The sequence below is a fragment of the Nomia melanderi genome, chromosome 5 (assembly GCF_051020985.1).
Source record: "Nomia melanderi isolate GNS246 chromosome 5, iyNomMela1, whole genome shotgun sequence".
Taxonomy (NCBI): domain Eukaryota; kingdom Metazoa; phylum Arthropoda; class Insecta; order Hymenoptera; family Halictidae; genus Nomia; species Nomia melanderi.
The window spans coordinates 11034012-11059235 of NC_135003.1; the positions used below are offsets into that span (position 1 = coordinate 11034012).

General features: G+C 44.8%; 1 protein-coding gene across 1 annotated transcript; it reads left to right on the forward strand.

The window, feature by feature from the left end:
* Nucleotides 1–441: 441 nt before the first annotated feature.
* Nucleotides 442–10648, forward strand: LOC116430853 (uncharacterized). Its single transcript, XM_031985474.2, has 10 exons — nucleotides 442–513; nucleotides 1012–1286; nucleotides 1976–2089; nucleotides 3036–3227; nucleotides 5119–5350; nucleotides 5573–5732; nucleotides 6756–7008; nucleotides 7292–7541; nucleotides 7998–8204; nucleotides 10323–10648. Exons 1-10 carry the CDS (start codon nucleotides 450–452, stop codon nucleotides 10646–10648), a joined length of 2073 nt encoding a protein of 690 aa, XP_031841334.2. The 5' UTR covers nucleotides 442–449.
* The last annotated feature ends 14576 nt before the right edge of the window (nucleotides 10649–25224 follow it).

Here is a 25224-nt window from a genome sequence, read left to right on the forward strand (position 1 = left end):
TTCCCACGCGATCTATCCATACAACTGTGATAAAAGATCCAATGTATCTCGAAGTAAACGCGCCGACATTACGATAATCCTCACAATATCTTCGATAAGGCATTCAGATGTGAATCGTGCTATCATGCATCAATTCCGTGCAATATCAATTCGGGAAGAGACGTCGATGTCTCGTCCGATTGTCGCGATCGTAATCTTGCATTTGATAATCACGCGCCGCTCGTTTACTTTCAAATCGCCGCTTGAAATTGTTCACGAACCTGGAGATACTTTCGTGTCCCCTTATTGGTTGAAGCGGAATGTTCATTTCGCGGAGTGACTGGGCAGATGTTACGTCGCGAAACCATTGGAAAAGCGTTGCGCGAATTCGACGTCGATATCCGTTATTACGATATAAAAGTAATCGTTCGGTCGAACGTTGTTTCAAAGACACCGCGGGTACCGGCGATATGACATGGTTCATTATTTTCGTGAGTCTCCTGGTCAGCGTGCAATCCGCCAGCGGCGTTACCGGTAAATCAGCAGATTTATGGTTCTTCCCCGGGACCACCCTTTCTCTGTCGGAACGTGGCGATCCTCCCTTCATCCCCTTGCCACTCGAAACCCTGCAGCCTCCGCTCCCTTCACTTTCCGCTTCGGCCGGGATTCATCGCGCTCATCTTTCGATGTGCAACAACTAAATCCTGTCGGAAAATGAGTGCCGTGTTCTCGGTACGTAGCTTCCCTCGAGAAGTGCTCCGAACGTCTGAACTCCTCAGTGACAGTGCTTCGAATCAGTGTCGAATGAAAGTAGATGAAGAATAAGGAACAAGATTCTACAATGAAATTATAGTTAGCAACGAACGGATATTTGATAGTGTTGTTATTTCTACGAGATGTTACAGTGGATAATCATTCGAAATTATTTACGGTGTTATTCGAATGAATTATTCATATAGAGATGTATCGTTTGAATTGAAAAGGATTCAAACGAGGTTGAAGTTTGCTTCAATTCTGATGTCGTTGTTTCAGAATATGAGCAAGTTGCCGCAGATCAGGCAGTGAGCATTGATTTGATGGTGAATGGAACAGCGACTTCCTGCGATTCCGAAACGAATATTAAAAAGAAATATCCGTACGATGCTTCGAATAAAGATATCGAGGATCGTATTGCATCCTCCTCGGAGAAAGAAATCTGTTCTGTGACAATTGATTCTAAAGAAACAAAAGACACTGGCAATTGGACGATAACGGCGCATTGGAATCATACAGCTATTTCTAAAACGTTCAAAATATACATGAAGGAGGTATGTTTCACCCTTTCAATTACATAAACTGAAATTAACTGAATTATAAAAAATGCACAATTCTTTATTTTTCTCTTATTTAAAAATCAGACCCGATTACTATTGTTGTGTCAATGCGATTTCGCGTTTTATCACAAAATTCTATATCTTATCAGCGAAACATTGACCATCCCGAACATGTAAAAGTTACGTTAACGCTTGAATAGAAGAAACTTTAATCCCGTGAAGGTATTAACTTAAGTTTTACAGAACTTTAAATTATCGTGCTAGAGACTGTCGTAAATGATTAGACCAATCGCGGTGAAGGGATCGGCCAGTTCGCTGTCGGTTCGTTCTCAGTGCTGAGAACGAGGTTCGCAGGACTATCGCGAAGGATGCACGTATTGTCATCCCACGCGCGAGCCATTCGTAGTGGAAAGAGTCCTGTGGCAGCAAGGACGTTTTAATGCATTTATTGCCGCGGTAGTTGAATGTAACGGCAGACATAACATTTTACCGCGCGAACCCCGCGAGAATACAGTGGGCGCTTTGTCCGGAGTTGAGGCAGTGCAACCACGGCGGAACTGCAAATATATGGCGTCCCTGGGACCCAATCCTTTTTCCCTTTTGCCTCGCGATGCACTGGTTAGCCCGCCACCGTTCCCCGTTGCTTCCGTCCCCCATCTTGAACTGTTCTTCCCTTTTTTTAGCTGGTTAAGGCGGCAACCGGAAAGCAGATTCACGTTGTCGAAGGATACCATGTTCATGTGAAGATCAACGCTGACCTGACTAATCTGACGAACTGCATACTCACCATGCCGAACGTACGTTACTTCCTTTGTATTCTAATTTTTAATGTATTCAAACAACGTTAGACAAGAATATTAGACAAATTCTACGAAAACTTAAGAAACAAGATGCTGCAGTTTCAATTGTTCAGAGTATTATCTGTTTTTAAGAAATTACAAATGGTTCACTTTGATCCATCTGATAATTCAAGTTTTACTGTGCTCGGCATAAATTCATTGCAATTGTGGGATAATGAATTTATTTATTCAATGTACACCAAGAATCGAAGAAATTTAGTTTCGATGTAGTTAGAAGAAGGCAGGAGTTACGTATTTAAGGCCGTTCTGCAGAATTCAATGAGTCGCTGTTATATAAAGGCACGCGCGTCGTTATAATGTAGTCTAAAATCTCGGATACAGTATAAGTGAACGGCAACTAACGTCACTATTACAATGTAACTTGAATCCATTTGGCTACAGTATGCTGTTCATTAACAGCGTAGCAAATACTGTTACTTAACTTTGCCGGGTGAACGTGACTGACATCGTAATTCCGAATTATCGTTCAAGCACGTGTAAATTTGTTCGCTATAGTAAACAGGATTACTTCAAAAGCCTACGTGATACCTGGAAGGTATAATCATAATATTCAAGTGGCCGCTATGGAGGCTATCCTCATCGCCTTGCTTTGCTCCGTAAAACTGAATACACTGTTGCGATTTGTAATCAAAGTAATGGCTGTTCCTTTCAACATAAATACGCAAACTGTCTTAATCAGTTTCTTACACTAGATTAATTGAACTGAAGATACTATTAACACATAATACCCGTAATCTAATTATCATTAACGGATCAAAAGGTTTAATAGAGTTTTGCAATAATTCTGTTTCGGTAATTGCGGTAACTATAATATAAAACGATTCTATCATTATAATTGATATCGACTGAACAATCTCGAATGAAACAAACATGAAAATTTCAGAAGACAGAAATGAATATGCTAACCGTGAAGAGAAAGGACATGGAGCTATTCGGAGGCTGTGGATTTCGCGGATTGTTGAATCAGAGCGACTCCGGAAACTGGGCTTTGACAGCGATCGTCAACGACAACAGGGTGCTCAGGGACGAGGTGAACATTTATGTGCACGAGAAACCAGCGAGACCCGATGAAATGGTGAGTCTCTCTCGGTGGATCGAGCGTCGAGAATTGAATCACTTAATCTACCGTAGCCCCGGACAGAGAAACTAAACCTGTCAGTCGAAAACTCGGACGTCACCGAGACCGGGCCAGTAGTCACCGAGACCGAGCTCGGTAGTCACCGGAGGAAATCGGAATAGGGAGAAGACGATGGATCGTTTATCTTTTTATCAAGAGCAAACAGTCACGGTGAAGCGCTCCGCACTCGTGTGCGGCTATCCGGAAAGCTTTCGAACGCTTGCAATCGGAAACAATAAGCAAAAAGGCAGAATTTCCATTAGACCATCCCTTAATCGAAACATCAAAGATTTTATATATACGTCGAACATAAAGATATTAACTGCGATTACATATCGATCTATAAACAATTCGTACTTCTTCACAATGAAAAAATCAAACTTCAAATCAACACTCAAAATTAATCTCTGAAACGAAGAAGGAACGCTATCAACTACGCACTCGCTAAAAGATTAGGGGTATATTAATATATAAAATAACTTAATAATACAAAGCACGCATTGTTAAAGGCAGTATATTTCTCTGCCTTCAAACAGGAAAATATAATACCTTTAACAAACGAACTTTCATTTGAAAGCATAAAAAATAGCTGGATTTCATGACTTTTCTTCGACGGAAGAGAACAACATAAAAGCCGCTTTTAATCAGAGTTCCCTTTTCACCGTGGAAACTTTCAACCGCCTCTAGCGAAAATGCGAAACAGGGGAATCGGTGTACTCTAATTCCGAAAACTGAAATTAAAGTTCCTATTAGGGATACGGATGATCGTCGTCCACCGTCAAAGCGACTATCGCGCATCAGCGATCCTCCCGACCTAAAGGCTATTATTATTTTTTGCTTTTTATCCGGACCCTCAGAACCGTTCGTTACAAGCGCGGCGGCAATGGCGATTATTTCCAACGCGATAAGATCGCGCGCACGATAGTCGCGTCCCTGCGGATCGCAGCAACGAAGCGGCTCGCGCGATGAACTTGACCACAAACTAGCCGGTTACCAAGATCCGATCAATATTTCCAATATTTCCCGCGTTGTCGGTTGCTAATTACCGTTCTCCCTCATTCTGCTGCTCGCGGATCATCGCTCTCGTTGCGGGTTGCTCGAAACGAAAGCGGATAGATTATCAATTGCGGGTGTGGATCGCAACCACTTGGCCCAGTGGGATTCATCAGGATCCCCCCAATAAAATTCAGCTCAAAACCGATCATCTTTAATGGAATTCCTCGGTGTTCATCGCATCGCTGGCAACTTTCCGCTGTCCCACTGCCACGGGGACGAACAGAGGGAGGGAAAAATATTCCTCGCATGTTGGTCGCGTAACGCGGGTATCGGAATTTCTGGGCCGATGGCGTAATAAGTTTAGGATATGAAGGCAGCTGGCCAAGTAAATTACTCACCGCATAATTATCATCAGACGTACCGGACAATGTTAATCTCGGTTTCGGTAACTGCACCGCCACCGCCGCCTCTCCCGCGTATCGATGTCTGCTCTATTTGGTCTCGGCAAATACCGCATTGAGTTAACTGAAGATTATAGGCATTCGAGAAATATCGATTACCGATGTCACGTCGATCCCGTGCTCGGGTAAATCATGCCGTCAGTTTTCTGTCTATTTTTTTAAGAACGTTAAAGGAACAATGATCGCTGGATCGTTCCATCTTTTTCTCCCTGTTGCGTTACGTTGTCGTTTAATCGAAAGACTTACCGCGTTATTGTTCCCTTTTTCTTAAGTACTTACGTCCTTGAGATTACTCAAAAGTGTTCGTTCAAAACGTAAATGATTGTGTCGTCGATGCTTGAACAGAATACGATTTTTGTACGTTTTAATTCACAATTTGTTTTCGGTGACAGAATGTTACCTCTCTGAAACGTGGCGCGGAAGGAATACTGAATCCAGTCCATTCTGAGGTTATCTCTTGCGAATTGAGAGGTCCAGATGGTGTGCAGACACCTTTAATTTTCAACTCGTGCGAGTACAAGATTCCTGTGGTCACGATTCGCCACGAAGGCACCTGGACTGCAGTATATAGCACGGTAGGAATGATACGCCCTACGTTTACGACGTTCAGAGTTGTCACTTATGGTAAGTCGATAGACTGAACAATACATATACATCAAACGGCAATGTTTCCAAAACGATGAGTCACAAGAAATGTTGACATTAATTAAAAAACTCCACCACACTGTCAGTAACACACAAGCAAATGCAAAAGGTTACGTAAGTCAGAAAGGATCATAGAACCTCCACTTACTAGGAAAACCGAACTTCGATTACCGATTTAAGCTACGTCGATTTTGCTTTCAGCGTCGCAAGATATCGACAGCAACGTTACTTTGACAGAGCATAATGAAATCCAACTCCTCTGTCACGTTTACATCAGCGAGCCGCAAACGTTTAAATTCTGTCACTTCACCAGGCCAGACGGACACGTATTGAACCTGTCCCCCGGCATCGGGGACGCCTAGTACGTAGACCTTAACAATTTTTAATTCAACAGTCGTACGCGAGGAAAGTGTGACAGTTCGGTGAACGAATGACAGTAAAAATTTAGGTCGGTCTCAATGAAAAGAAGAAAAACAATATTATTGGCAGCAACAATGCACAACTCCATTAGCATACGCGCCGCCGCCGTCGCCGCCGCCGCCATTTTGTTTGAAACGCGAACCCGCGTCGAAGTGACGTTTAATTAACGATGTTTTCTTCGCGCACCGATAAACTTCGCCAACTTTTCCTCCGGCGTGGTACGCACGCGTCCAATAAAATCCCGCTTATTTTCGTTTCCGACGAGCTGACTTGCAAAGAGGAAAATAATTTATGTAAAAACGGGACGAAACGAAACATATCGGTCATGGGGACGCGAGCTTTTTTAAACGCGCGCTGAACGTCATCGCGTTTATTACAACAAGCATTGCTTCGTTTCTCTGCTTTCTCGTCCGCGTTGAGCTGTTTTTCTTCGGCTTTTTTTCCCGTTCGTTCGTCCGTTCGTTCGTACATATTTACCATTTCCCATTTCGAGGGTGTATTTCTTTTTTCACTAGGGCGCCACGGCTGCCCCGTCGTACAATGGCGCGCCGTTATACATATTACGTATACGCCACGGTCAGCAGACCTCCATTGCCCCTCTTTCCCTTCTTCATCCCGTTTATTTATCGCCGTACGCACTATTATTTACCGAAACAAACGGCTGTACACGAGTGTTTCTGGCTTTTAAAAATTCGAATGGCTATGCACTCCGGTGTAGTCATAAACGCTAAGTGCTTTACAATACGTCGATAATTATGGATACGACGCGCTAGCGGCGCGCAACGCCGCTGATCTGACCCGTAAATCAGAGCAGCCCTGCGAAATTGGTCCACGCTTCCAATGGATCATCCGATCCCCTTTTTTTTTGCCCTCGTAATCACGCGAACCGGGATGCAATGGGACTTCGTTCCACCGATGAGTCGCAGGATGGTTCTCTAATCATTTTACCTTTGTTTCACGACAGTTATCAGGCTTCTATGGTTTCATACACGGAAATGGAAGAGAATCATCTTTACTGCGGCTTGATTATTCGTTCGCTACGGTCGGAAGACTACGGGTTCTGGAAATGCGGGATAAGAACCAGGAAAGAGAAATACTATGGTACTGTGATCGATCTCACTTCAGACCCATCGGATAAGTATAGACCAGAAAGTGTACCTATGCACATGAACATCACGGTGAATAACGTGTACGCGAGGCAAGGGGATTCGTACGAGGTAATTTGAATTATTTTTTAATTCGAAGTTGAGGGTTATTCGGATTTTTTTGGAATTAATATCTGCATTCAGGATAATTGTCCGGAAAGATTCTTACTTTGAAAACCCTTTATCTTGATATTAATTAGCCTTCATTCTCAATAAGTTAACCTGTGTATTGTTGGAATAGTTCGTTCTTGTTTGTTCGAAATTTATTCGAATGATCCTCTTGAGTAAGCAACGGAGGCCCTCGCTTCGGGAACAAGGCAAATTCACGTCAGAACATTGTTTTAACATTGCCCAGATTAAATGCACCGCGAATGCAGTACTAAGCTATTGTTGGTTTCGGAGTCCCAATGGAACAGCTTATTCCGTCTCGCAGTCAGAACCTCGGACACCCTTCAGTCTGCCTTATGTAGGCGCCGGGCTCCCTTTGGGCGACTGTGCTGCGAAAATCGACCATGCCACTTTCACGGATCAAGGTGAATGGACGTGCAACGTGGGCGTCGTTAATGGATTCGAGGAACATGAGACGTTCATTGTGAATGTCGCTGGTAAGTCAAGATAACGTTGTTAAAATGGCTGCGATTGATGTCGCAGGCTCTCGATTCTTGATCTCTAGAGGCTTCACAATGTAAAGACTCACAGAAGTCTTATTCCGTCAAAAGAGAATTACACAGGTTTGAGAGATACATATTATAACAAACGAAAATGTTTCCAAGTCATATTTTCTGTGATTTTAAGATCATTTTCGTTTCCTGAATGAAATGATGTGCTGTCGTCACTGTTAGGTACATAATAGTTCCAAAATAGATACAGAATAGTTTCAAAGTAGTTCCAAGATAGTTAAAAATTCAATAGTCCATCATAATTTGGTCGTCAACCGACGTTGAACACGAAAAATGTCATAATATCTTAAAGCTCTTTACAATGATAGATAATAATATTTTATTAATAACACGGAACTATAATATTTTATTGATAACACCTTTCACTTGTAAAATTCCTAGAAAGCTATGTAATACCGGCGCAGTCGAAATTAACAGCCGCAAGAGCTGATACCATAACTCTATCTTGCAACATCCTTCCAAATGTAACGGACAGGGCAGTTCATTACTGCCGGTGGATCCGGCCGGACGGATATGGAATTTACAATGGTCTAAGTCATCGATACACGACCCAAACCAGCTACACTTGGTGCAAATTAATCATAGCACGTAAGTACCACCAGCTTGTATGCTAACCGTAACCGCTAATGTAACAAAGTCGACTTAATTGGAATGCAAAACTGGCTGCCCGGATCAAACCAACCGTTGGGCCAGCGATCAATTAAAGTAAACCAAGACTGATAGATAGCAAGGTTGCGCGCGTCGATTAAAGAACGGACAGTGAAATATTTCGCGACCTAACGGAAATGTATGCTGAGACTAATCCCCTGCCGACTGATATCTATTGTCCTTGGAACAACCTTTTCATCAAGTTTCTTTTTCACATGAGAATTTATAATTTTTCATAGACCTCGTTGCATGGTTCGATCGAAATTTTGAAAATTCCAGAATAGATGTTTTAATAATTATTGAATTCTACGATACCCAATGCAAATTAAAATTTTTCGAATTAATACATCTTGGGCAAGTCTGGTAATTACGTTCGTTTCTGTTAATGGAAGTACACTGCGATATGGCCACTAATTTTATAATCAAACTGATAAATGTATTACGCTGTTCATACATGATTAAACAGCGGTAACTGTCTGGCGCTGTGCTGCGCTGTACAAATAAAAATACGCGAAAAACCCGGACGTTTGGCTTCCCTTTAAAATTTACATACTCAGTATCTTTCAACGTTTCCAATGAAATTCATACAACGTTCGTTCCACTCTCGTTACCGCGTTCCGTCGAAAACCGGCCGGTAAATAAAATCGCAACTGACATAACATAATATTAATGCGCGCCCGAACGCTTTTAAAGTATTACCCCAGAACTCGGCGCATTGATATTTCATTACATACAATGGGGAATTAGAGATTTACGTACCGTTCGCCAATACCCACCGATACGTCCTTAATTAGCGTATTTTTACAAAACTGGCACGTAATATTCGCCATAATTTACAACGAAATAGCGTCGCTTATAGAAATATAAATAATTATTACTTTCGCAGAGGAAGTCTCAATAACTTCAAAAAGAAATAACACCATTGATAAACAATTTCTTCAAATAGAATTAAACAACAATAACAAAAAGGAAATTCACATATATTGAAATTGACTGTGCACCGGTATACAAGAAAATTATTTAAATACTCTTAAGAACCAGAAAATATTTTTACTTGAAAATTTGTCAAATTATTTCATACCTGAATCTATACGCAAAGAATCGAAATATATTGGAAACGGATAGAATCTATCGGGAAAGGTAAATAATTACGATTTCTCCATCCTTTATCGAAGGCGTTCGTCGACTTTCCAGCTTCCTCTCCGTAAAAGTTTCCAAGGCACATACGTTTGTTCGGAAATCAGACGGAAACAAGTAAGAACGGGGGCAAAAGTATCCAAGATCCACGCAGCACGAATACCGAAGCGGTTCCAATTTGCAGACTCTTATCTCCCGAAACGCAACATCACTTACAAAGAATCACCAATTTCGTTCCTCTCTTTCTCCTCCTTCACCCCCCCCCGTCCCCCTCCCACTCCATCGGCGTCCTCAGTCACTACGCCTCCGCGCAGACGGTGGAAACTTCTTCCCTTCATACCGGAATACCAACGACCACTTGATATACGCGAACACGCTCGAACAAAATCGATTTCGCGGAGGCATAAAGTACGAGGTCACTTCTACGGTGTCTCCCCTAAACTGGTTGGAAACTCGAATTTCCACGTGGCGGAACAACTCATCGCGCCGTTTCGTGACTGACATCATCGAGCAACAAACGTACAGTAAAATGAGACCGCATCATCGGCGAGTGCTCATTCGTGATCGTTCGCGAATCCCGCTCGAGAGTTCGCCCCTTATCTTACAGTGTTATATTCGCAGCAGAAGTTTCAAATAATATTTAACAAATTTGAACAATCCGATTCCTCTGTATTGAAATGGAGAAGCAGTTCTGTTACGTCAATATTTTACTTTTAAAGTAATCGTAGACAGAATCTAAAGAGAGAATTAAACGTTTATTACCCGAACATACAAGGAACAATTTTTGTAATAATCAATCAGTTTCATCAAAATTACATTCAGTAATAGAATTTTATACTATAGAGATCTATATCCTGAAACGAGCATCCGAAGCTTCAATCTAAAATACCTAAGCTCCTAACAATTAATTTCTGTTACCAGAGGTCTACATTGACACCGACATCGGCAATTGGACCTGCGTAATAGGAACGATCGGTTCGACCATCGAAGAATCCCAAGCAACAATAATCCTTCGTTCCGAGAGTAAACTGTACCACACTGTGATCGGCGTCACGCTAGCCATCTCGATGACGATAACCATCATCATTTCCTCCATGGCCCTGGTACACGTGCGCAAAAGGCACTATTCATCGATGCGGAATTCGTCGCAAGATTCGTCGCAAGATCCGCCGCCTTACAGCATCGAACCGAGCCCGAGGCCTAGGTTCCTGAGGGCGGAAAGCGAATCAAAAGAATTTCGATATTGATCCCGACCCTCTCGTCTCCGCCGGGGCGACGCGACGTGTCGATGCCCGGCCCGGCTCGGTCCCAACGAATCAAAGTCCATCCGGTAATTGGAAACGGCGGCGACTTGCTCGGTCGAAAGATTCACGACTGAATTACCGTTGGAACACAATTCACCGGCAGCTATCTCAACGACGGCCAGCCATGCCTTCGATATTCCCCAAGAAGGAAATATGCTAACGATCTGCAAAGAGAAACGAGTCTGCGACTAGTCCCGTCACCCCCCTCCCGCCCTCTGTCCGTTTTCCCCTATCGTCCCTCCTCGTCTGCGTCTGTCGCTGTCCGTTCGCCGCGTCTCCGTAGCCGATTTAAAATGTATAAGCCAAAGTGCTTCCCCGTAAAAATGTAAATAAAATTGATTCGAAGCGCGCCGAACGACAAACGCACCCCGCCTGCAGCAGTCGATCGTTAACGGCGGCCGCCGCGTGGACAGACGGTGAAGGAAACGGGCCGGGACCCGGCCACGGGGAGAAAACAATTAAGGCTTGCGTGAAAATGGAATTAAAACTGGGATACAGGGTTATGGGGAGGGGGTGCAGGGGTGGCGAGCCGTAGCGCGGTTTCTCCGTGTCCCGCCCGGTGGTTTCTCCATTAACGAACTCCATCGCAGACGAAAATAATTTCAGCGCAGACTGTCGTTGACAGTTTTTGTTCGTTAAGAACCGGATTTGTAAGCATTCGTTTCCACCAAACTCGATTTTCTTTGCGCGACCCGCGCGGCGTGCCGGCTGAAAAAAAAGAGGAGGACAAACGTACTGGCCGACGAAGAGAGTGGTAACTGGCAGGGGGCACGCGGCGGCGGGCGGGGGTGAGAAAGGAGGAAACGGCCGATGGGATGTTCGCGAGGATTTCAGAGCGACGGAATTACTTCCATTTACAGCGGCCCGATAACGAGTTATTGGATTTCGAAAGATTGAAATTGTTATCTGACGTTCCTAAAGACCCGCATTACAATATTTTCTGAAATGACTGACGCCCCGAGCTGCTATTCTTGCGCCGTTACCGTTCGACGAATCATCTGACTGTGTAATATTCGAAGGAAATTGTATGTCTCTCGAATTCTCTTTCTTTTTTTACATTTCAACGTGACCGTTCAAAGATATTAACGTGTACTTATTGTTGTGTCGTTTTTTGAAGTTTTGTAACTGAACATAATGGTATTGTTTCTTTTTATTACCTCCATTGTGTGAGAATTCTATTTCATAACAGGTCTTCTGAATTTTTTCTATAATAAGAATTATAAGGCGTACTTGTCCTTTTAAAATCTGGTTCGAACACGAAAGTAGATGAAGGATATTTAAGTGTTTAATCAGCAATGCAGGAAATAAAAGGAAAAATTAGGAATATTCGTGCACTCGTTTATCTTCCTCTACTTCGTCCATTTCCTTTGCCATAGTATAAACAAAGGCAGAATACCATATCGCGAAATCCTCCGTATCGTTCCATCGATGCTGTAAAATACACGTTTGACGTTATCGAAGAACGAAGGATCGGAACAGCGAATGTTGTGAAAATAAGCGTTGGCGCATTAATTAACGGAATTCCTTCGAAGTTTAAGTAACGAAATAATAATATTTCGTGGCGGAATGATTTAATCTCCGTCGCGTTTGTTTGCTGTATTGCTTGAATAAATTCGTCCCTGCATGTATACTCGCGCTAAGAGCTGGTTAATTTATACAAACAATTTGCAACGCGAAATACGAAACTCGGTTCGTTAATTGAAACCGAACTTCGAAGGTGTACGTACATCTATTCTTCGTATATTGCGTCGGTCCCATGGAGAATCTTTGATAGCGATACAGCGCACAGTCCCAACGGGAACAATGCTAAACCCGAGTAGCTCGGAATCGTTTTTCAACATTCTCCGCAAGCAGCTTTCAGGGAACCAATTAGGGGAGCTAGGAACTTAATACGCGAAGTCCAGATCGGTACGGCATTGTTGCATAAATCTTGTCCAATCAGGCTGCGCGATTATGGAGAGGAAATAGAGCGGATTTCATTTCGCCTCGATAAAACGCAGTCCATTTTCCGTTGCTCCGCGACGCCTCGAGATGATAATAAAAATGAAGCGTGATTGCGATCTGGGTCGAAAGGAAGGTAACAATTTTTCGACTCGCTCCTCCCGCCGTCCTTCCTATCCTGCAAGCTAAGGAACCCGATAACCGGGTTACTGTTTTAAAATATTACATTACAAAGTAACGGCCAGCCATTAATCAGCGGTAGATAAAACTGTTTACGAAAGCTCTATCTCTTAAGGAACTAATAAAATGTCTCCTAATGTGCTACTTGAATCTGTGTAATATTTAAGAGTAGAATCTAGAGAGGATGTTCCTTTTCGTGTCGGTCTGGTACCTACCACTTCAGTCTGCAATAAATTAAGTCCCTAAATAAAGTCCTTGACATTATCGCTGCGCGTCGTTTCAGAAAACTTAGATATCGGAAATACATACACATCTAAACATAGAAGACCAATATTTCAAGGAATCTCAATTACAATTCAATGCAACTTCTTGATATTTCGCTGAAAAATACGCGAACGCTGCGATACGCTCGCAACGAAAACCGAAAACGTTTCGCTAAAAGATAAGTCACGAAAGTTCTGGCCAATAATTATCTCTCGAACTCGAACAGCCCCGAAGATCCCGTCGCATCTTAAATTGCATCGCATGCGATCTTGAAACCGAACCTGGTCCCATGGAGATACAATTAGTTCGAGGCAATAATTTCATAGCGAAAATTTCCTCCCGGACCAGTTCGAGGCGCTCGCTTATCTGTAACTGTCCAAAGTTTCCTGAACGGGTTTCCTTTCATTAGAATGCGTGGGATCGGATCGCGCATAGGGAACCGGGATTCGAGCGTGGAAAGAACACGATCGAGGGCCGCCGTCGCGAGTTTCGTGCGAGGAAGACACAGCCATCCTCCTCGTGTCCCTCGGTTGTTTAAATCCGCAATGAAATCGCGCAAATATGCTCGCATGTCGCCGCAAACTCGCTCGCAAATCAAGCAACTTATTGCTATCGGTTGTCCCGGGTCCGGGTCTTAATCACGTGGCCAGCTAACACTAGACCACCCGACTTCGCGAAATAAGTGCAGCAACCCGAGCAACGCCGAGGATTCTCCACTGTTCCTTTCGCACTCCCATCGGGGGATTCCTTTTTCCTTGCAGCCAATTTATCGCGGCATCCGGCTACGAATCCGATTGTTTAATGCGTATCGCGTGTCCGTGGAACCGCTCTGCTCGGACGAGAATAGAAACTGGTCGCGTTTTGCGTGACCGAGATCAATGCGATCGGACGGGGGATAAATGCCGTTGACGAATAAGCGTTGCCGGGATTCTCTCTTCGAGATATCTCTCGAGCACGTTCGACTCGCATTCTTGATGACGCGATGGACGGTTTCAGTATTATCGTGACTTTAAGATGTCGTTTCGAGTAGGAGTAACTTTCTAGTGAGTGACTGAAGAATATTTGTACGGCAAAGGCTTTTAGATTTAAATGTTTCCAGATCGCCTCTACACTGTAGCAATTGGAACATTAAAATTTCTGTATTTAAAAAGTACTATGCTTGGTTCGGAAAAGGATTTACAAGAATATGACCTAGCGCCATTAAAAGCAGAGATTAACTCTGAAATCACTAGATGCCCAGAAGCATTGATCTAAATTACCAAAGACAAAAGACTCGTCGCGCTGGCTGGTTCCATTTTCCGTGAACCGTCTGCTGGTCTTATCCGTCCCTTATCCCTTATCGCCGTGTGGAAGAGACTCGGCGTCGGGCGCCAGCAGCCGCGCGTCGAAGCTGCGTTTCCCAATATCCCAAGAAACTTGTCCGAGCTTAATGAATTCCATCAGCGAGGGTACAGGTGCAGCCAAGGTTTCTCTACAAATTGGCCCGTTAATTCGCGAGGTCAAAGCACCGGCCACGTGAGGGGAGTAGACGGCGGAAGATCAGCGAAACATTCGCCCGAAACGAAGTTATCGTTAGTCAGCTGTAATCCGGAAGCGCGCGTCTTCGCGGTTAGCCAATTAATAAATTCCAGCCGCCGTTCCGTGGACGAGGATGAACGGGGCGGTGAACGCCGGGGGATTCCCGCAGGTTCGCGAGAGTTTTACGATCGAACGGAGGAACCCGCGGGATGCGGAGATCGAACGTGATATCACGCACGCGCCCCCGAGCCGGGATACAAAGGGGACACAGAACGTAGGCGGTCCAGGGAAACTGCGCCGGGAGTCGTAACGACGGGTCGAGCTACGGTAAATCCCGGACTGATATCTTGAGCCCCGGGTTAATCCACCGCCTAGATTACTTCTCATTGCTTAGCGCGCCGCGACGGCCGCGTTGCACGCGTGTACGTGAGCACACCGTGCCGTAGCCAGTCCCGCAACTGCGAGTTAGAGATTGCCGTGGCAACAAAAAGGAACCCGCCACGAGAGCGAAAGATTGCTGCCGCGCTAGTAATTTCGCGGGATTAATATTTAATATCCTGAAGAGCAACCGGAGAAACGAAATGGGGGATGCGGAAACGATCGTTCACCCTCTCGCTCACTCGCTCTTCCCCTCTCATGCCATCTCGTTCTATTTCCGCGTTGGTTAGGATCCCCGGTTTCCCTTTCTCTGTTCGCCAACGAACGATAGACGTTGCGTTCGGCTTTCTTTGCCGAAGAACATCGCCTAACCCTTGACCCACTGTCATACTGGGTCTCCGGGAAACAATGAGACAATCCCGCACGCTCCACGCGAATCGCTGGGCTCCTCGAATGAGAACCGATCGAGCCTCGCGACAACGCGTAATCACGACTACCTTCCCCCTCGTCCTTCCTCGACTGTTCTACATATTCTCGCAATCACGGCCTCCTCCGCGCGGATTGCGTTGCCGCTCGACCTAAGACAGGCCGTGACGTTGCCGGTTCGCGGTCGGGAACAATGGCGTTTGACTCTCTGCCATCGGCAGGGAATTTCTTCCTTAGATATACGCGGCTTTCCGCTTTTGTGTAAACTTATATATCGGAGAGGGTTTTGTTTTCCTTTAATTCGGTCCTCTTTGTACGCACTGATTATTCCTCGTTTCTCAAATAGTTTTTTGCAGTAAGTTGCACGAATTTATTATATTTATATAGCTGGCAGTATAAAGCACTTTGGAAGGATTCTATATCTTATATCCCGCCTCGCCTTTGAGACCCTCCGTGGATCTTGTGATATTTATTTAATTTTTTTCTTTGTGAACTTCGTGTACCGTAGGAAAGTATTTTAGAGAGAAAGTAGAAAAGCTCTACTTTGTAATGGTAATATAGTGTAGGTCTCTTTTGGTGCGTATGAACTGAGCAATGCGGACATTTATATACTAACTTCAATTTCAGTTCGTAGCCACGCGTTCGTATCGACATTATAAGGCAAGAGGTGAAAGTAAAATCTTCATTCTTTCTTTTCGTATTGTCGGCGCTGCCAGCTTCTTCAGCATCGAATTTCGGTTCCCAAATAGTTATGAGATTTAAACGGTCACTTTATACGACGGAATAGAACACGATCGACGCACAATCTACTATGACAGGGAAATACTATGTCACGGAAACAATTCGACAGCATGGAATTGCTGACCGATGAAACGGAAGTCGATCGAACTTTTCTCCATTCGAAGCTCCATGCAATCGTACAGGCTCTATCTCTCTTTCTCTTTCCTCGGGCACGTTCCCCAGGCTCCAATCATCGAATCCCGACTCTGAGTCTACAAGTGCAAGTCACAAGTGCCTAGCTACTCCTGCAAAAATGTTGGCATGTCGGTCGGCGGCCCGCAGAATTCGAAGAAGAAAAGCCCGACCGGAATGTGCGCTGCGTTATTCCAACCGCAGATTATCAACGATCTCGCGCAATTTAATCCGCGATTCTCTATAGAATCTGAAGCAGCCTAGGATTCACTGTGAAGGATGGAACCTGCGTCTACCAGTAGGCTCGTCAGTAAGTGCCTTACACGCCGGGACCAGTGGAAGAGGTTTAACGCATACTTACATACAAATTATGACGCGGGATTGATTAGGAGCGGAAAAGGCATAGACATGTGAGCCCTCTGTTAGGGCTAAAACTATCGCCACAGAGCCATGTTGCTTTATTTGCCGAAAAGGAGCGCCGAACGAAATGCTTCTTCCATTCGTCAAAATTAAAGGAAGTAAAACAGTGACTCTAATGTATGAGAAGCAAATGCAATGCAACGCAAATATTTTTTCAAAAGAATAATGATGAGAAGTAAAGTTATATTAAAAGAGACGCGAGGAACGTAGCGAGATTAAATCAGAATAAACAAAGTAAGAAAGTATCTAAAATATCTAAAATATTAACTCAAATATACGAAAGTTGTATCTAAAATATACAAGAAGTAGCATAATAAATAAACCATCCGCGAAAATCATTTTCATTTGCCCGAATACCAGCTGATCGACATTGCACCTATTAGATTAAATCCTTGATGTCGGAGCATAGATCGAGCGATAGCCCAATTCGCGGTTTGCACGGGGTCACGAACAATCGAGTCTCACAGGAGAAGCAATCGCGGTGTCCCTGTCGGTTGAACCGACGGGGGTGAAACCGGCTGAGGGGTAGAAGCCAACTTAAACCGGCTTTTGTAAAATTCCAGCGGCCGCGAGGACACGTGTGGAAAACGCGTTAGCGGCCGGCCGACCCCCGGTTTCAATTATCTAATTGAAAGTGACGGCACGCTTCCCGCGCGCGTCTCTTCCCCGCCTACAACACCTCATCCCCTATTCCAGCCGTTTCCCTCTTCGTTCCCCTAATTCGGGCGAGAAAGGATCGCCACCGGGGCCAACCCCGAGCGTAACCTCCGATAAATTGCGTGGTCCTCTCTTCTTTCGGGTGGCAAGTTCGCCGCGAAAACGACGCTGCCCTACCACCGGCCAATAACTGTTAAGGACTCCCATCTGCTTTGTTCCCAGCACGAACGGTGAACCAATGAAGGCAATAAGCGGCGCAAGGGAACGCGTACACGCTTTGCTGACGCGGGTGTCCCGCGTCCCTGACCCTCCAACCCTGGCCCGCAATTACAATCCACGTCGCATTACACTGGCCACCCCTTGTTTAGACTGGACGTCCCTGTTTCGCACATCAAGCGTAGCGAGTAATGAGACCGATAGCATGGAAATTTTTAATGTCGATTTATCTGATGGTCAACAAGGTGCTTTGAGAATCTATTGCTTTCTGGGTTGATTCTTTTAATTCTATAGAAGTATTATTTTCTTGGATAGAAATACCTTTTGTTTTGGACAGTGTATTGTATATTGTATATATATTAATTTTCTTATATAGCATTTTTATAATGTTAGAAGAATTAGAAACTATATCTTACAGATATTATAGATATCACGCATCATCAGTGGTCCTAGTTTGATTAGAAAGTGACAAATGAATCTAAGGCGTCTTCCGGCGTATTAAGGTACAGATTTTTGATTCACTAACACAAGGCGGCTGTGTATATGGTGCACAAGCAGTGTAGTTCGTACACCTCTTACCATGTTCGCCATCTTCGCCGTTTTCGCGTTACTCGGGCGCGCCATCCATCATCTCGGCGGATGCCGAGCGTTTCCGTTGCAACACCGGGCGCAACGATCACGTGTACCGCCCTGGGAGACCTCGCTTCCTAACGGAGGAAACTTTTCCGCTAGACTAAACCCGAACCCCCGCTTATTTCGGGGCTGAGTACACCCCCGCTTGCGATCCTCACCTCGGGGATACGTTTCGAGGCGCGACCGAGCTGCTCCAGCCGTTTATGGTTTCGTTGATTAAGACCGAGGGTCCTCCAACCACCCCTCGCCATCCCTCTCGCCGATGTTTCGAGATGAACGCGCTGACACTGAAAGCCAGCCAGACGTCTGCGGCTGAATTTTACGTCGAATTGCCCGATTCGCGGCCTCTTACAGAGGATTCTGCGGTCGAATCGCTTAGGGGATGAAGCCTGATGTCGTCTAGAGGGTACGGAAAGCCGCCACGCAAAGCCAACACCATTTCGAAATGTGCATAACGTTTCGAGACATAATCAATTATATGTTGCAGACAGTTTGTACGTATCATTGATTAATAAAGTATAAGTATTGTGCGTCCCTGATGCAGTTCTATAATTGTTCGAAAATTTAATTGAAAATTTAATGGTAATTGAATATAATAATCCGACAATTAAAAGGCACTTTCAACAATTCATCGGTGTTATACAAAAAAGTAAAATATACACAAAGATGTTAAAATGTTGAGGGGGTGCTTAAATGTGAAACAGATTCGTAATCGATCGAATGAAAATGCATCGAAACCATGAATGCATTCAATGTTACAGAAGACACTGCGCCGCGGCCGGATTCGATAAAAACCGAATCAGCGAACAGAACCAGCAAGTTTTTCCTGTCCTCCTTGGTCAACGGGTCAAAGGATCGGCAGGAGTTTAGACAAGATTCGAAGAAGCCGTCGAATATTTAACCCATGGAACAAACGACGTCGGAATAAGGATTTACGATACGGCCTGATAGCAACAGATTGCGTTTTAAACAGTTCGCGGAAACGGTCGGTCGTAAACAGCCGGGATAGTGTGTCCAATGCGGCGGTGGGATAGAACGCCGCGCCACGGCGCGCGCGGCGCAAGAAACGAGGAACGAATGAAAGGAAACTTTTCCGCTAAGCTACGCGCGAATCCTCACGGTACTTTCGCGCATACCAACGCAACGGGCCCGCGATCCTGCCGCGGGAATTTGTTTCCGAGAAAGGAATCGGTTACTTTGCAACACGGAGGATAGGTTTCTTGCCCCTCGAGTCCGCAGATGCGCATTCTATTAGGATGTTTCGAGCGGCAGCGGGGTAACGCTCGAATAGAATTTAAATTTCATCGGAGATGGTGGGGCGGCGGCTGGATCTATTTGGAATATTAGGTTGCCGGCTAAAGGAATCCGGCCGGCTGGCCTGGATACCTGAAATCGTTCCAGCACAGATCCTATAAATGAAAGATCCCGCCGCGAATTCTTCTATCAAATCGATCGGCTCGATTCGTTCTTCATATGTGACATTCCTCCGTGTACCTTAACCCTCTCCACCGAGCGTATCAGCTGTTATGTGTACTGGCACGCGAGAAATCGACCGGTCAACTGCGGAATTCGGACGCTAGACCAGATTTTTCGACTGTCCCGAAATGGATACCGCGCGTTGTTCCGAAGATATTTGAGTAAGTTTATGGGGCGTACTGTTTTCTATAGAACCGTTGGTTTTATTGGCGTGTGGGATTTCTTTCTAATCCTCGAGAGATTTTAAATTATTTTAGATATATGTTTATTTTTAGTTAATTTCTTATTAGAACCTGACAGAATTTTTGGCAGTACGATCAAATATCTGTTTAACATTCGAATTTTTAATTTCAATGTACAATTTTAATCTTTTATTCTCACAAATAGGAAAAATAAACAGATATAAATGTATAATGTATTAATTACAATGAATGTTTGAAACAATGTCCATCGGAATTTCATTAGATGAAATATATATCGTAACTAGTAGAAATATGGATACAGACAATGGACGAAAATTTGTATGCAGAGTCGGATATTCAAAACTGCACAGCCCGTTACATTTGTTGAAATGTTGCGCCATCCATACCGGATGAAAGAGAGTGATCGAAAGAAGGAAGAGTCGAGGCTTGATCAAAATTCGGACAGCGCTAATGCGCGGGTGTATCGAATTCATACGCCCGCCGTGGCGCGAACCGCGCGGAATAACAAAAGGCACGGTATAAAAATTCACGTCATGCGGCGGGGAACGTTAACAAGAAAGTGTATGTAATCAAGAATTTCCGAGCTTGGCCACCACCATCGTCACGGGCTCGTATTAGGTGCTTTTCCTTTATTTGCCGCAAGCGGGCTCCCTCGTTCTCACGGAACCGAGGGACAGTCCATGTCCAGAAACAGTAAAATACTGAACAGTAATGGAGCCAAAGGGTATCACGAAGCTTAGACCGGCCGGTAACTTTTCTACATTGCTGGCCGCAGCTTAAGGTAACCGACTCGCGTCGACGTAGACGGAATAAAACCCACGGTTTCATCGAAATCTTGATAGACATCAGCAGAAACTACAAGAAAATTCTCTCCGGCAAAGCGCACGAACCTGTCTAACGTAAGGAAATTTTAAAACGCGATTAATGCGATTTCACGAATTCAAACTTGGTCGCGGAAACATTGTAAAAACCAGATTTGAATTACAACGTCTCGCACTTCCACGGCAGCCGCGGCCTTCGCACGCAATTTGCGTCCAAAAATTGTACGTCCGCAGCAGCGCCAAACATTTCACCGTCCCGTCGACCGGAAACGAAAGCGTGATTCATGGTTAGCTCACATCGATAGCAATCAAGTCGCTAACGAAAACGACTTGCACGCCGGTACCTCTCCATAAACCTCGGCCCCGCGGCGGAGCGCAATAAAATGGCAGTTCGTCCGGCGTGACAATCAATCCTCGCAAGAGCGAAATCCTACGAAATTCCAATCGCCCGTTCTTCGCGCGCCTGCCAGCGATCCCGGGAAGCTCGTCGGCGCCGCGGACCTTTGCTCGCCTCTTCCTTCCTGCGAGAATCGTATCGCGCGTATCCGCGGGGAACCGTGGAAAAACGCGACAGGGAAAAATGGTCGGGAGGCTCCGATGACAGAACGAAAACAAAGCGAAACGGGGAAAAATGTCAGGCGGTGGAGGGAGGATCTAAACGAAACAACAGGGGGCGAGGAAACACGAAAACGTAACAGGACAGTCTCATCGTTCGAGTTAATAACGGTGTTCATCGTCGATACACTTGGAGGGGGTCTTCCTCCTATAAACATCGGGCGTAGTTTCCAATAACAGGGCGAGCGCGTAGTGCTGCCCTTTTTTCGAGCGTTTCCGGCGCGGGGTAGGGGACGGCGGTAGCGCCGTTGCAGGAACACCGTGCAAAACAGTCAGGAAATGTCGCGTGCAATTCGACGCGCCGGTGAAAAAAAGCTCGGCGGCCCGGCTATATTTGCGAAGCGCGTTTCCGTGTGCTTTTACGGTGATCAGTCCTGGCTTTTGCCACCTACCCACCACTCCCGTCCTCTACCTGTCTCTGTCCCGCGCCCTACAGTACATCCAGAACACCCCCCGGCGGCCGCCGCCGCCGCCGCCGCCGCTGCTCCCCCTTTATCGCCACGCGGATGGGAGCGCGGCATTAAACGCAGATGGCGTCAGTTTTACGCGGCAGCCGCGTACAATTCAGCGGGTCGCGTGGGAGAGAACACGGGGATGAACGGGGAAGGGTGGTATCGGCGGAAGGAACTTCATTCTCTTGCCAGACGTCGGAGGATTCCGTGGAACCCCCCATGCCTTCTGGATTCAACGGAAAGCGTGGGTGAAACATACCAAGGAAATGGAATTTTATTTGACTTTGGTTTCTTTGAATTATTAAGAAATTCGTTGGTTGGAGTAAAAAATTTTGAAAATATATTTGGGATGTTGAAAGAAGGTAACTTTTTAAATGAAGATTAGGTACAAATTGATCTGTGATTTGGAGACCAGAGGTGTTCCCAAGAAATTATTGTCTCTCCACTGATAATATATCGATTCTATAATAATATTAAACAACAGTTAAACCAAAATGTCATTGAAATTTCAAACAAAGCAGCGAATATAGTTTCAACGAACTCCTTGAAAATCTCTTCGCAGGTTTGTCTATTTCGTAACGTTCACTGCACCGAAAAATAATTTCCTGCGGTTCGAATTTGTTTCAATAAAGGAAATCCGGTGAGCGCGTACAATTCAGCGAGTCGCGTGGGAGAGAGCACCGTAGGGGTAAGCGACGAAGGGTGGCGCGGAGGTATCGGCGGAAGAAAACTTCAATCCTCTTCCCAGCCGTGTGTCGGACGGATCCACGGAACCTCGTAGCCGATTCCCGGGGAAGTACGCAACGACCTCGAATTATCGTTCGAGCGAGAGATTTTTGTCTGCGCCGGAGAAGACCCTCGGTTCCTTCCAGCCGCCCCTCCCGCGAGAAGAGAGGGTAAACTTTGCCGAAGCTCGGTAGAGACACGTACCGGTGGCGTAATAAAAATTCACGTTGCGTCTGGCTACACCGAATCCGCTGTATTAACCGCTGCCGCCTCGAGCGTTTTTCGCGGTTAGGGCGTGCGTGGCTGGTGAATAAAGCGTACATCACCCCTAGCGACGATACCGCTCGCTTAATTTTATTAGCCAACTGAGCCACCGAGTATCGCTTTAGCCGTTTATGAACTGAAACATTCGGTTATCTTTATCCGTTTAATTTCGATCGACGTTCACTCCTTTCCATCGCTGATGGAAGTTTCCTTGGTTCCCCGCGCTTTACGATTTGCACGACGATTACGTCTGCGAAAGACGAAAGAAATTATACATTTCTTGTAGCAGTGAATTTAATGAAAAAATTAAATATTCATAAGCCGAGGGCAATGGTTTCTTTCGATTGATGTGAGCCGAATAATATTCGCGTTTGTTAAATGTAACCTGAGTCTGTCGTGAGACTCCGAGGCAATAGCAAATATAAGGGTTAAGGGTGGGTTTTCCTGTAAGCGTCACGCGAATGTTAAATGAGACGGTTGCGCGCTAAGAAAGTGGAATAAATTTTTGACGCGAGCCGGAATTTGTTGCAGATGTTACCAGAGGCAGGAGGGAACCGAGGAGTTGTTGTGGAATTTTTTAGGAGGAGGAAAAAATCAACTGAAAGCCAAATGCATCATTTACTGTTTGCGGAGAGCTCATTTAGGAAGGACGAGCGATTCACGATTTCGTCGTTCAACATTAAGACGTGAATATTTATCGGAAATCCAGTTCGACGTTCCGGTGTAATTGAAACACGATTTCTCCATTTGTATCCCGACCACCGACGTTCACGAATGCAGGGGGTTGGCTCCTTTTTCCCATGAGCTCGGTTCACGCGACCCGTTTGGATTATCGGCGAACCGGGATTCTTTTGTCTTGCGGCGAAGGGGTGCAAGGGGATTCGTCTACCGATCACGTCAATATCAACGATTCGAAACGGTGCAAATGCGTGAAAGCAAAGCGTGCGAAAAATTTCTATTACCATACCATTGATTCGTCAGGTCTCAATTCGAATTGACAGTCATTATTCGAAGCTCTCTAAAAAAACAAATAATATTGCTAAATGATACCTGTTATTTTTTACGAATTCTGCTATGAATTGAAAAAGACGTCATTGTGACCATGAAATGACCTTGACCAATAAATGCCATTTCTCAATTCCTGAATAATTCCGACAGTTTGTACAAGTGAAATGAGACGCCGTGCAAGTGACATTCATTACGTATTTATACGAATTTCAACCCCCCCTTTAATTATGTACGCGTCATGAAATACATACAAAGCCAGCGAGGTGACATATCGCGATTCGATAACACGGTGCACGTTCGATTTAACGACTGCAATCCTTACCGTATTAATCGCGAAGAAAAAAAGGCGGTTAACGGGCGACTGTTGTTCGTAACTTTGCGGTGGCAACGGCAGCAACAACGGCATCGTTATAGATTTATGTATCGTGAAAGCGTATCACTGGACAGAAAAGTTTCCGCATCGGCGAAAACGTTATCGCCGCGCCGCCTCGTTATTATCAAACACGATTCAACCGTTATACCTTTCAGGCGGGGGGCCCGGTTGCGCGTGGCCGACCATCCCGAATTTTATAACGCATTAAAAGCGGCGATAATGTACGTACATAATTACTTGATACAATATACATAATGCCATCATTTTAATAGCCAGCGGTATCGTCTGCGATGCGCGCGATGCGACGACGGGAATTGCCCGCTCCTTGTTAACAACCGTGAAAACTGTACGCGCCGGCTTAATGGTAACTTGTCGCTGAAACAAACTTCAAACTTCGAACAGTTTCGTGGTCGATGAGGCTATACCAAACGTGTGTTGAGTAAAAGAGAAGATAAGATAAGGGTAGTGCTCCTTTATAGAAGTATTATCACGTTTATGAACATTATGAGATCTAACACAGCGATTGAAATCACACAGTGTAATAATTGTCATTTAATTAGACTGTATATTATACATAAGATAAGACAAGAATGGGATATGTATATATAATACACATTAATGTTCAAATAAAATAATATACTTCTCGGGGAAAAGTAAATCTCAAGCATGGCAAGAGAATCCAAAAGGAAACCACCCTTCATGGAAAAAGGATCAAAGATGCTTGAAAGCAAAACAGTGTCAGCGCTAAATGTATTTTCCGTGGTCATTTGTTTCGTGAAGGCAAAGGACGATGAATTAGGTGTTTAAAATGTCAAGGCTGGGCTCAGTTTTGCAACAAAGTAGAAGTGACGAGAATGAAAATGTTGCTTATCCCTGGAATATTTATAAATCGTTGCGCCCCATTTCACTCCATGCATGAACCAATTAATTTTTTACACTTTTGGAAAACGGTTTCCTCAAATGCCTGTTTGACAAATATTTCCTATAAGTAATCGTTTCACCTTCGCAGCACCAATCAGTGATTTACCCTCGTGTT

Excerpts from the sequence above, each read along its gene's own strand:
- LOC116430853 (XM_031985474.2), top strand. The coding sequence starts at position 450 with ATGACATGGTTCATTATTTTCGTGAGTCTCCTGGTCAGCGTGCAATCC. Across the intron at positions 1,287-1,975 it reads TCAAAATATACATGAAGGAG|CTGGTTAAGGCGGCAACCGG; the intron begins GTATGTTTCACC and ends CCCTTTTTTTAG. Across the intron at positions 8,205-10,322 it reads GTGCAAATTAATCATAGCAC|AGGTCTACATTGACACCGAC; the intron begins GTAAGTACCACC and ends TTCTGTTACCAG.